The sequence below is a fragment of the Mustela nivalis genome, assembly GCF_964662115.1.
Source record: "Mustela nivalis genome assembly, chromosome: 7".
Lineage (NCBI taxonomy): Eukaryota > Metazoa > Chordata > Mammalia > Carnivora > Mustelidae > Mustela > Mustela nivalis.
In genome coordinates, this window is record NC_139026.1 from 104,118,056 (window position 1) to 104,131,324 (window position 13,269).

The following is a 13,269-nucleotide window of genomic DNA, read 5'->3' on the forward strand; positions in this document are numbered from 1 at the left end:
CCACTCGCGATCCCCACTCCCCGACTTGGGCGGGGCCCCAACGCTAGTCGGCCCTGGAGAGAGCTCCTCCCTCAGATCCCTGATCTGGGAGAGGAGGCTGGGTGTGGCCTGCACCGTGAGATTGGAATTTGAGAGAGAGAGAGACTGAGAGATTGAGCCCGCGGAGAGAGCTTCGGTGTATGGTTGGCTGTCACTTTATTGTGCCAAATTTTTAGGTCGGTGATAGAGCACGTGGTGGTTCTAGGGGAAAGTGTGTTCTCCACATAAGGCCCCACCCTTCCAGTGCAGTGCAAGGGTGAAGGTGGCTGGGCCAGGACACACTGGGGTGGGGGTGGGGCCCACGTCCCACCCTCCATCTCACCCCCATGCGTCCTTGTCGTTGCCAGTCTCCAAAAGGCACTTTCTCAAGTCTGCGCACAGGAAAGAGTCTTGATGACAGGATGGTACTGAAACCCCGGCTTGGGGGCGGAGGTGGGGGTCGGGGTGTGGGTGTGTGTGTGTGTGCCAGGTCTCTGTGCCCCGGTGGATGGCCGCTGGGGTGGGATGGAGGCGGAGAATTTATTGGAGTGATGACCCGCCCACCCAGCCTTCTCGGTGCGCAAGCTCAGGAGTAGGAAGCAGGTTCTGGTTTTCGGTAATCTTCCTGAATGGGGATGGCGCCGCCCTCTTCCTCCCTGGGGCCGCTGTATAGGCAAGCCTCAGCCGGCACCACTGGACTTTCTTCTTTGTCTGCGGGAGGAGAATGGGATGAACCTTGGGGGGCATTGGGGGTGGGACGTGGTGAATGGAGTGGAGATAAGCCAAGGAGGTTCAGGCTCGGGGAGGGCTATCAGGGGATTGCTAGCTGAGAGAAAAGGAAGAGGAGGGAGTAGCCAGGATTGGTAAATATGCATTGAACAAGCCTTTGATGAGGTTCGAGGCATGGTGTCCATGGGGGGCTGGGGTGTTAGGGTAGGGTGCAGGGACAGGACTGACGACCAGTATTTTGTCTCTTACTTAGTCTGCATTTTCTTTGTTGATGGAAGAACAGGGGTCCCATCACGGTGAAAGCAAGAAACATCCCAGAGAGAATGACAAAGATGCGGATGCAATCTGAGCTGCACAGGGGCCTTTGGGCTGTGATAGGCAAGGACCACGCAAGGGTTTTTGAAGATGGCCTCAGCCTTGATTCCCCTCAGCCCAGACCACCTGTCTCCCCTCCTCCCATCTCTCTCTCACCCCTCCCCCACTGCTACCATTTGACTAAAGTCTTTCCTAATCCCTAGACTCTGCTTCTTCCCCTTTTTTCCCCTACTCCTAGGAGCTTTCTGGCTGGCTTCCCTTTCCAGTATGCAGTCTCCCTGGGGGGTAGAGAATGGGGAGAAGACTCCCCATTCTGGCCAATGGGTTGAGAGGGCTGTGGCAGGCAGCCACCTGAAGTCAGCCAGCGTCTGCACCTGCAGAACTGTCCTGGGCTCCTGCATCCCTGCAGAAAGAGGCAGGGTGAGCAGCAGCAGGGAACCTCCCAGGGCACAAGCCTGGGAGGCCCAAGGCCTTACAGTTGCCCTAAGAGGCCCAGGGAGATGGGAAGGCTGACCAGCTGGCCAGGCAGCTGATGTGGGGAGGGTGATGTTTGGGGTGCATCCCTTATCCCTTTGGCTGGACAAAGCATTGGCCGGAACTTACTTTTGGCGTAAGGTAAGTGGGTGGGGTGTGGGAGTGGGTGTGGGTCCGGGGCCCAAGATGGTGGAGGCAGTGTCAGCAAAGGGTTTGAAGGAGGGTCACACTCTGTACACTCCTTGTCCCTGCACTGCCAGCCCTTGGGGCAGGCACACTGTGCATTTGCGGTGAGGGTGCAGTTTCGAATGAGAAGACCTGGGGACAGAAAAGGAACACAAGAAGCTCAGGCCTCGGAGACCTGCCAGGTGTGCTTGCTAAGTTTTGTCCTGAGCTCCCTCCCATCCCAGGCCCAGCTGCAGGGACTCCTGCCCCAATCATGCAAAGGCTGCCCCTCCCTCCCTGTCACCCAGAGCCTCTGCCTTTATTACTAGTGTCATTAAAGGGAAACACTTGGGTTTTTTCCCTTTACTCATGGTTCAGAAAATTCCAACTGTAAAAAGTAGAAACAGCTTGCAGGATTTTCTCTCCTATTCCCTGGCACTTTGATAACTTCTCATTGAAGAACAAGACACAGACAAAGACATACACAGGTCACAAGCATAAAACTTGAGAATGGCTTCAGATGGGAGCCATGAACAAGAGCAGCAGTGTCCCTTCCTAGTCACTACCTCCTCCCACCCACAGATAGCCACCAGCCTGACTTCCTAACGCTGCGAGTCACTTTGCTTGTTTTTGTACTAGTCATGCATGTGTACTCACTTGTGTCTGACCCTCTTCCTCAATCCCTTGTGAAATTCATCCATATTGTAACTGCGGACCACTCGTTCTCATGCGGTATAGCATTTCACTGTATGAATATACCGTGATTCATGTGTCTATTCTGTTAATGGGCATTTGGGTATTTTCCAGTTTTTAAGCAATCAGCAATAGTGCTGCTATGGTCCCTGATAGGTTTTTTAAACTTTACTGGAATGTTACTTGATTAGTAACATACCTTGGCTTTACAGTGTACATTTTATTCAAGTGTAGAGGTCAGGTGCAGACTGATTGCCAAAAAATTGTACTAGGGGAGGAGGATGTGAGGGGCACTGGGTGGGTTTGTGTTCACAGGTGGTTAGGGTTAAAAATAGGAGAGTGATTCTGGGGAAGGCACCAGCACCCGGATGTGGGCAGGCTTGAGCCCAGCATGGTGGGGCCCTGGGACAGTGCACTCGTGGGGACCCAGGGAGAAGAGCCCTGACGGGGCAAGCGGGGTGCAGAAAGGAAGGCTTGGAGGATGCCAAAGACAACGACCAGTGCTCTAACAATTCCTTTAGCAGCTGCCTTTTGCCAGGAAAGGGAGAGGGAGACAGATTCCTTCTTCCCATCCTTATTCCACTTCTTTCAGAATTCTGACTAGTAGCTGCTACCAGAATTTCGTTTCTTTGTGGCTTACCAGGAATCGTGAGCCAACCTGGACAAGGGTCCACAGGAGGAGAAGAGTGATGGGGGAGGTGACAGGGACTGGGGAGAGGAGAAGAGGTAGGCAAGGGCGAGGAAGATCACCTAAGACGCCAGAGGTGGTGGTCAGGAGGGTATCTGCCTGAGGGGAAGAAGGGTTAAAGAGAGGCCTGGGCTTGGTTCTGCAAGGGAGTGCCATCGTTTTCAGAGATGAGTATCCAGAGACTTGGGAGTTCTCTTCACCACGTATAACCTGTGCCCCCAATTCCAGGCTGATGTCTGGTGCTTCTCCATTTTACCCAGGGGAACACTGAGGTCCAGAGGGGCCACGCTTATTCAGCCTCCACTGGCCACCTCCCCCCTGGTGTCCTGCAGCCAGTAGCTATGTGGGTGCTATGGAGGCCCATGGGCTGAGTCTTACAGAGAAGTATCATGGCTTGCCTGGTCTGGAGCCCAGCATCGGGAGGGGGAGGCTGGCTCAGTGTTGGGAAAAGGCCTCCTGGCAGGGCCTACAGTAAGTGGGGAGACTCTGACTACAATATTCTAACCCTGCTGGGGTTGCTGCCAAGAAGAGAAAAATCCAGTAACAGATTTCTAAGTTAAGTGGACTGAGGAATACTTATGTATGTAAGCTATTGTTTTTTGACTGATTTGCAATGGCAAAACCTTTTATTTAGTTCATTTTTGAGTATGACAGTCTAAGAGGCCTACTGAGCCCAAGCATATTTTATAGACAAGCAGGGTAGTGGTTCAGTTCCAGAGCCCTCAGAAGGTCCTGAGAGGGAATGTTTGTTCAAAGGGGCCACTTTAAAGTCTGTGCCTCTATCCCGGCTGGCATACAGTTTCTGAAATTCTAGCTAAGCTGGAGGAATAATAAGAATTCATAACACAGCTGCAGACATTACACTTCTTCATTTAAAAAAGATAAAATTACAAAACAAACAAGAAAAACATGGGCTGCATACATATTCCTTTTCCTAAATTGACTTTTATGCCAAGAAGAAGAAAAAGAAGAAGGAGAATAAGAATAAGAATGTTCCCCACTGGCTGATATTGTTAAATCCTAAGAAAGATGTTCTCCAAGTTCCAAACAAATGCATGCTTCTAGACCAAGCCAGTTCACCCATGGGGGGTCACTCATCTGAAATCTAGGAACCTAGGGCCACTTCTGCTTCCTTTTCCTCACTTACTCCTTTTTCTTGTGGTGATCTGAGTGGTACACCCATTCTTGGCCGCCCCCCACATTCTGCTTACCCCTTCCTTGTAACACCAGAGTTCTCCCCATACCAGTACGTGTCCTGCTCGGGGCCCCCCACTTTCCCACATTGGCTCCCCTTGCAGTAGCCTCAAAGTGACAAGCTCTGCCCCCCCCCCTTGCTTCCCCACACCCACCTCTGCCACCTTGGCCCCCAGAGGCTTGCCCATCTCACCAGAGTTACAATGCCGACAGCTCTCACAGTGGCGCCGGGAATGGTGGTCTGGTGAGAAGGAGGCCCCCTGGATGCACGGGTCACACTGAGCAGACTCACCATGCTTGTCACAGTCCTTCATGAGGAAAGTCCCTGCAAGCAGAGGTCCAGGGTCAAGGCCCAAGGAAGGCCACTTCTCTGCCGTCCTCAAGGCTGGTACAGGATTCCTCTTTTTGAGCTCAGACTCACTCTCCGCTGCCCTTACCCCCAAGCTCCCAGCTAGCCCTCCCCTCTCACCTGGCTTGCACATCTGGCAGCACAGCTCTCCTTGGACCAGGTAGTGCTTCTCCGGACAGGGCTTGGGGGCTGGGGTCGCTGAGAGCCCCGCCAGGGTCCCTAGAATCCACAGCCAGCAGGGAGGTGCCTGGGCCATGGCTCTTGCCCAGGAGCCCTTTCTACGTTCCAGTTGCTGATGCCTGGCCTCCGTGGAGCTGGCCCCTTCAGTGGGGTGCTGGGGCCCTACTCTCAGTACCTCCTGGGCAGCAGCTGCAGGCCCTCTTCGAGCTGCTGGCTTCAGGTGGCAAGCCGACCTTTGATGGCAGCTGCAGCTCTGTTGTGGCTCGTTTTTTCCGCAGAGCCGTGACTTCCACCCCCTCCCCCTTTTCCGTGTGCTGGGTGCTGGGTGCTGGGTACCAGGGAGAGTATTAAAGGGCAAGTGCTGGCAGAAGACCTGCTGCTCTTCAGAGACCTCCATCCCCCGCAAGACGCCCGCATCTCCTGGTTACTGAGATCGGAACCCGCCCATGCCTCTTTTACAGAATGTTGGACACTCGGTTACCACCTCTTCTGTTCACGCGCACAGACACAAAGATGCCCACGTTGCCCCCTGTTAACAGCTTACAAGCTAATAACAGTTTAGAGAGGGAGGGAGAATCTGAATAGAGTATAGGTCCACAGACTTTTAGCTGAAAGTGTTGGGGTCAGATAAGTTTTAAAATGCAGAATTTTTCAGATTTTAGGGAGTAACTAACCCTACCAGGCATCCTCATGAGGCCAGAGTAGCACTCAATCAAGCACATTTCTGCAGCAAAAAAATTGAATACTGGGGCACCTGGGTGGCTCAGTCGGTTAAGCATCTGCCTTCGGGTCAGGTCTTGATCTCAGGGTCCTGGGCTTGAGCCCTGCATTGGGTTCTCTGCTCAGCGGGGAGTGTGCTTCTCCTCCCTCTGCTTGTGCCCCTCCCCACAGCTCATGTTCTCTTCTCTCTCTCAAATAAGTAAATAAAATCTTTTTTTTTTTTTTTTTTAAAGAATTGAATATTTAAACTAAGTGGGGTGAATGAGGACCGTAATTAACTCTTGCATCCACTGAGGTCTGGTTTTATGGCCAAAATACTTTGCTACAGAATTGTTCAGAGTTGTCGACAAGGGTCTTAAACCTGTGCTCTCCTCTCTGTTGAACTCTGCTAAGAGATCATGTGTGACCTCTTTTCATCCTCCTGCCAGCCTGTGGGATGCGTGTCACTCCTGTCCATCTAGCCTGCCCTTGTCACCTCACTGTCATCTTCATCCTACCCCCCCGACTTGGTGCTTGGGATTAGATTCCCTGGATCATCTCTCCCCTGTTTCCGCTGTTCTCCTGGGAAAGCTGATGTGGGGACATTGGAACTTGCTGGACTTTTCTCTCTCTGAGTCCTGGGAACACATGGCTTATTTCTCCAGGCCACTCTTCATTCAAGGGCTTTGCTGTTTCCAGAGTGCTCATAAAATGTCACACTCCTGTGACCTCACCTGTTAGCTCTGTTTTCTCTCTCACTCTGGTTTCCTTTCTCTTCATATTTTCCATCCTCTTGTCTTTCTCCAGCCCCCTCTTCTCTTTAAGAGGGTCCTCACCGTGGGAAGCCACATATGAGTGTGATCTGAAGAATTACTTCTACACAACCATCCTTTTCACTGTCTGACAGCACGCCTGAATTCCCACCTCAGAGTGATAAGCTTGGCATCTGAGGACTGTGCTATCACGAATGGTCCAGCCCCATCCCCAGATGATGGTCACTATTTTCACTATGAATCTTTTTATTTTAAGGTTTATTTATTTATTTGAGAGAGAGAGAGAGATTGTGGGGGAGAGAGGCAGAGGGAGAGAATCTTCAAGCAGACTCCCCATAAGGAGCTCTATCCCACCACCCATGAGATCATGACCTGAGCCAAAACCTTAGGATTGAGGTCACCTGGGTGGCTCAGTGGGTTAAGCCTCTGCCTTCGGCTCAGGTCATGATCCCAGGGTCCTGGGATCGAGCTGAGTATCAGGCTCTCCTTAGCAGGGACCCTGCGACCTCCTCTCTGCCTACCACCCTGCCTACTTGTGATCTCTCTCAGTCAAATGAATAAATAAAATCTTAAAAAAAAAAAAACAAAACAAAACTCTTAGGATTGGATGTTTAATTGACTGAGCCACCCAGGGACACCTCCTCTGTGAATCTTGAACCCTGGGCAGGCATGGTGAGGCGGGGTGTGAGGATGGATAACACCATGCAGGAACAATGAGGAGATGGGACCTTTAGAGAGAACGTTGTGGGAGGGGGAACTGGAGGACCCTGAGAGGACTGACAACTTTGACAGGCCGTGAGCTGCTCACCCATGCAAGGGAGCTTCAGAGGTCTGTGCTATGGCCCATCATTTCCTCTCCATGGGGGAAAGGACAGGAGCAGCGTCTTCCTGGCTCTCCTGGAGTACCCTGGGCAGGAGGAGGAGAGCCAGCTTTCTGGACCTCACTTTCCTCTGGCAAATGGAATGACCTCATCTTCTGCCTTCTGTGTTTGCATCAATTTCTGGTGAGTCTTGGCCTGTCCTGGACTGGCTCCGTGGGTAGTTTCTTCCTCTTGTCTACAGGCCCTGCGAGTGCAGCCTGCTGATCTCTCTCTGGGAATCTTCCACTACCACATTCTCTCCTGGAGTGCAGCTTCTCTCCACACCTGCTAGCAGAGACACATCTTCTCAACAGCTCCCTCCTCTGCTTGCATCTCCAGAGATTGGTCCACAGAAGCCCTTCTCTTTTGATGATTTTCATTACTTTTGAGGGCCTGAATAACCTCTCTGTCTGGAGCAATGACCATAACCAGCAGGTCATCCGGGGCCACCCTGCTCCTTGCTATTAAGGTGACACACTCTTCATCTTCAAGGCAGGATAGGTCCTGGACAGAGTGAGGAAGAGGCAGAACTGTCACCTGGCCCCAATTCCAGTGGGTCTGCTGATGTGGTCACCCCTCGTTCCCACTTGGCTAAAGTCCTATTTCTGCCTCTGTGCTCCTGGCTTATCCCTTACCTCTGCCCTGCCACAGGTTCCAAATTTGGGACACAGAACTTTCTGGAATTTTCCTCCAAACCAACTGTAAACAAAAGGCTGTTTGGTGTGGTGAAAATTTTGCTGAAGGTTTATGTATCATAGGGTTACAAATTGAAATTGCATTTTGGATGTGCTCGTTCTCAATGATCCTTCCCACTGCAGAGATTTATCAGTAGTCTGGCTACCTTACAAGGCAGTAAAGGCACTAGCCATTTTGCTGACACCATCCCCCACCCTGTACAGACTGCCTTTCAGATGTGTTCTGTCAGGCAACATAGCTCATCTGTCTTCAGCTCTTAATCCAAATCAGTCTTGGCCTTTTATTTGATTTATTTATTTTTAAAGACTTAATTTATTTATTTGACAGAGAGACACACAGCGAGAGAGGGAACACAAGCAGGGGGAGTGGGAGAGGGAGAAACAGGCTTCCTATGGAGCAAAGAGCCTGATGTGGGGCTCCATCCCAGGACCCTGGGATCACCACCTGAGGCGAAGGCAGATGTTTAACAACTGAGCCCCCCAGGCGCCCATGTCTTGGTCCTTTATAAATCTATAACCAGTCAAAATACTCAGTGGAACAAAGCTTTCTCCAAGATTTTTTCTTAAAAGGAAGTTCTGTTAACATTACATAGATGTCAGAAATCACTATTCCTGATCCGTATCAACCAAACCCCTTAGTTTTCCTAGGCTTCTTTGTCCCTCCACTCCATTCCTTCATCCTTCACTCCTACTTTTTTTTTTTAAACATTTTACGTATTCATTCAACAGAGAGAGAGAGAAAGAGGGAGAGCGCATAAGCCAGGGAGCGGCAGGCAGAACAAGAGGGAGAAGCAGACTCCCCAGTGAGCACGGAACCCATGGGGGCTCCATCCCAGAACCCCGGGATCAGGACCTGAGCTGAACCAGACACTTGACCAACTGAGCCAGCCAGGCACCCCTTCCACTCCTACTTTCTTTGGTGACACCTCCCTTACCCCTACCCCTCCCTGCTTTAAGTGAGTCTTCCTTTCCCACCTCCCTCCTTCCCAGTGAGTCTTTAAGAGACCAAGTGGGCAGGACAGTGGGGTGAACTCACTTCCCAGTTCCATAATTTGCATTTTTGGGATTTCTGTCTGGATCTCCCAGGGGACTGAGCATTTGTGGGCATTTCTTCCAAACTCTGACAACTTTTCAGGATCTCAACACCAGCTTCTAGTATTGTCTAGCACTTAAGGCACTCACTGAGAATCAGGTAGTCTACCCTCAGTCTTATTCCTAAATGGCTCTATCCATAATTGTAAGGTTAAAATTGCAGGGGGTCCAAGGCCACATTGACCTCCTAAATTCCACTCCTCATTCAACAAGAATCTGTTGCCTGTCCAGTCTGTGCCAGGTACCAGCTAAGTAATGCATTATTTACAAAGATAAAAAAAAAAATAAGCATGTGGTTTCTTCCTTCATGGAATCAACACATCAGTGAATCAGAAATTGATCAAGTCATCTTAAAGACACACACAAAGTTATTAGTAATGGTCATTACTGCAGCACCATGGAGGGCAGGGACTGGATATAAAGCAGGTACCTGTTCCCTCAGGGGTGAGGAGTGTTCAGCCAGGAAGTTTTGCTGAGCTGTGTGGGATCCGATAACTCTCCCTCCACCTTCTTGAGAATTGTCTTTTCCTTTGGTTTAGGTTTCTAGACACCACCCTCTTTTTTTTTTTTTCTTCCCTTTTGCCACTTTTCTTGAGCCGTAATAGTTTTTCTTATATACAGATGACAGAAAATAGGGATAATCTGTTCCTTGAAGTCTTGCGGAATGTGTGTGTGTGTGTGTGTGTGTGTGCATATTTTAAGTGTAGGCTTTTTACTGTGATTTAATTCAGGTTTTCAGTTTCTTCTAGAGTCAGTTTGGTAGGTTTTATTTTGTTGGGAGATTACTTAACCTGTTTCAGATTTATGGGTGTAAATTTTTAAATCACCACTAGATCTCTAGTTATTTTCCCCTTTTCATTCCTAATATTGTTTATTTATAATTTCCTCATTTTTTCTTGATATATTTGCAAGAGATATAGGTAAGTATCAATTGCTTCAAAAAACCACTTTTTGATCTCATTATGTTTTTCTATTATTTCTTTGTCTGTTTCATTTTATTCTCTGGTGTAATTTTTAAATTATTTCCTTCCTTTTACTTTCTTTGGGTTTATTCTGCCCTTCTAACTTCCTTTTTTAAAAAAGTTTTATTTATTTAAATAATCTGCCTACCCAATGTGGGGCTCAAACTTACGACCCCAACATCAAGATTTGTATGCTCTCCCAACTGAGCCAGCCAGGTACCCTCTTTTCTAACTTCTTAAATTGGACACTTAGTTCATTCATTTAAATTTTCCTTTTATAATGTATTGATTTAGGACTATAAATTTCCCTCTAAGAACTGTTTTGGGTATGCTGAAGCAAGATTTTGTGAAATATGTTATTACTAAATATTGTTATGTTGTTTAAAAATTTGTTGTATATTAATATTTAAGTGGGAGCAAAAAAGATCTTTTATGTTGTAAATATATAAAAATAACATTATCTTTAAATATTGTTTTCCCCAACTTTATCTCATTCTTTTTTACTTAAAAAAATGAAAGTGAAAATGGAAAAAAATTTAACAATTCTAGATAGGACTCAAAGTCCTCTTGATCAGTCTTCTCCCGCAGCCCTTATCTTCTCCCTGCCTCCTCAGAGGTAATCCCTGTTTCAGATTAGTGACTATTCTTCCAGAACTTTTCCTTCCTTCCTTCCTCCCTCTCTCCCTCTCTCCCTCCCCCTTCCTCCCTTCCTCCCTCCCCCCCCCTCTCTCTCTCTCTCTTTCTTTCTTTCAGATTTTATTTGTTTGAGAGAGAAAAAGAGAACGTGAGTGAGAGGTCACAAGCCATGGGAACTACAGAGCAGAGAGGGAGAAGCAGGCTCCCTGTTGAGATCATGACCTGAGGTGAAGGCTGCTGCTTAACCAACAGAGCCACCCAGGCGCCCCTTCCATAACTTTTTAAAAACACACAAATAAATTTATACGTGTGTATGTGTTACTAGTTTAGGAATGTTCATCCTTTTCCTTTGTTAGTCTGTATGGTAATAATCAGGTTCTTTTTATACAGCAGAGAATGGAAGAGCAAAACCTCTGCTTACAGACATCTATCAGCAAAGAATTAGGTGGATCTTTCCAACAAAATCTCTTTTCTCTCCTTTTTTTTTAAAAGTCCCTTTTATTTTCTACTTAAAATATTCTTAAGCCATAATCAATTATTTCTTACTCTGATCGCAACCCCTCCTCTACTGAGAACCCTCTGCTTGAATTTGTCAGAGGAGGGAAGACTCCTTGTCCGCCTGGGAAATGGGTGAAAGCCTCATGTACAGCATGAGATCACGACTTCTCTCTGGCAAAGGCTTATCTCCTTCTTCTATACCTGAGATCACTGACAATGAGGACACCTAATTTTAACCTTTCCTTTCTCATCTGGGGGCATGGTAGGTTACCTCTGTTCTCTAAAAGAAATATTACACAGGCCTATAGTAATTCTCCTAACACAGAACAAGAAATAAAGCCCAAAGAACACATCATGCATTTGTTCTGTCCGTTCCTTAGAAAATTATCTCTTAGGGGCACCCGGGTGGCTCAGTCGGTTAGGCATTTCCCTTCAGGTCATGATCCCAGGATCCTGAGATGGAGCCTGCATTGCCTGCTTCTCCCTCTGCCTCTCTGCCCCTCCCTCCACTTATAATCACTCTCTCAAATAAATAAATAAACAAAATCTTAAAAAACTATATCTCTTGGAAGTCAAACATCCCCAAGCCTGGCAATTCCATGTTCTTCTTGCATTACTTTTTTAAGGTCCATCTTTGTCCAGCTAAAGAAAGGGTTCTTACTTGGCCTGGCATCTCAGCCTGCCTCTCAGAAATCTCCAAGAACCTCAGCACAATTGTGTTTTGAGTTTTGTTTCATTTTTAAAAAAATATTATTTATTTATTTCTAGGCAGAGAGGCTGAGCCACCCAGGTGCCCCTGTTTCATTTTTTTCATAAATGATATAAATCCTTCTAGAATTTGCTCTCTGCTTTTTAAATCCAATAACATACCTTGGATGTCATTTTATGTTATATTTCTGGAACTTCTCATTTTGTTAAATAGACAGTGGATGTACCTAGGCTTTTTAGCCTTTCCCCTGTTCATGAATACTTCAGTTTTCTGCCCCCCAACATTTCATTATCACAAATGGTGTCGCATAAACATCTCATATCTCCCCGTGCATGTGGGAGTGTGTCTTTAGAATAAATCCTGGACACTGGGACCGCTGAGTCATAGGGTATGCATACTGTTCACTTTAATAGATCCTGGCAAGTTGCCCTCCAAAGCAGCTCTACCAACTCACACGCCCACCAGCAGTGGAATGAGGACACATACTTCCTCACATCCTGCCAGATTTCATATTAGCAAACCATTTTTGCAATCTAATTGGGGAAAATGCTGTCTCATTGTTGTTCCAGTGTGTGTTCCTTTGATTGCCAGTGAGGCTGAGCATCTTCCACCATCCTTCGTGACTTGGATCTCCTCTTTTGTGACGTCTTTATCCTCGTGTCACCACCAGTGTTCTAAAGTCCAATTCTGGCTCTTCTCTCCCAAATCCTCTGTGACCCAACCTGCAGGGCCTCTGCCAATCCCGTGGATCCCTTCAGATGTTTGCCTTCTGCCCTAAGGGGCTGAGAAAATCCTCCCAATGGCAAGGGAGGTCATTCCTGCTTAGGAGACTGCAGACCTGCTCAGAGAGAGTATCCCTGAGCTCATTTGGGAGATGGAAGTTGGGACATGGCTGACCCTTAGACTCTGTTGCTTTAGCACCACAAGCCTCCCTAAGGACTATAGTGGTCCTGAGCCCACACTGAAGGGCTCCTTGGTGCATGTTGACTTTTTTCTTTTTTTAAAAAAGATTTTATTTATTTATTTGTCAGAGAGAGAGAGAGAGAGCGAGAGAGCGAGTGAGTGCCCATAAGTACAGGGAGCAGCAGGCAGAGAGAAAAGCAGACTCCCTGCTGAGCAAGGAGCCTGACGTGGGACTTGATCTCAGGCTGGGATCATGACCTGAACAGACTGAATCACCCAGATGTCCCTGCACATTGACTCTTTTAAAGTTGAAATAAATTGAACACGTTAGTCATTTTATAATGTACAATTCAGTGGTTTTCAGCATTTTCACAAAGTTGGGCAAATATCACCACTATCTAATTTGAGAACATTCCCACCTCTCCTAAAAGAAACCTCACACCCCACCCATTACATTTAGTCCCACTTTTTCCTTCCGCATCTGCCCTTGGCGCCTGCCGCTGCCCCCCTCCCTTTTCTACCCTCTTCCACTCTCCCTTACTGCCTATTCTGAACACTTCAGGTAAATGGAGCCGTATAATATGTGGCTATTTGTATCTGGCTTCTTTCATTGTAGCATAATATCTTCAAGGTTTAT

The 13,269-nt window shown here is 47.8% G+C and overlaps 2 protein-coding genes across 4 annotated transcripts in view; one reads left to right on the forward strand and one right to left on the reverse strand.

Moving 5' to 3' along the window:
* Positions 1-13,269, forward strand: part of VAMP1 (vesicle associated membrane protein 1) — a 74,252-nt gene that overhangs the window by 15,958 nt on the left and 45,025 nt on the right. The window lies entirely within an intron of this gene.
* Positions 181-5,163, reverse strand: CD27 (CD27 molecule). 2 transcript variants are annotated; one of them, XM_082742721.1, is made up of 5 exons: positions 4,746-5,082; positions 4,470-4,601; positions 1,666-1,854; positions 997-1,116; positions 181-729 (listed from the first exon to the last, which is right to left on the reverse strand). In XM_082742721.1, exons 1-5 carry the CDS (start codon positions 4,879-4,881, stop codon positions 605-607), a joined length of 702 nt encoding a protein of 233 aa, XP_082598847.1. In that variant the 5' UTR covers positions 4,882-5,082; the 3' UTR covers positions 181-604. The 2 variants fall into 2 exon arrangements, with proteins under 2 accessions (XP_082598847.1, XP_082598848.1); XM_082742722.1 differs by lacking the exon at positions 997-1,116 and having other exon boundaries at positions 4,746-5,163.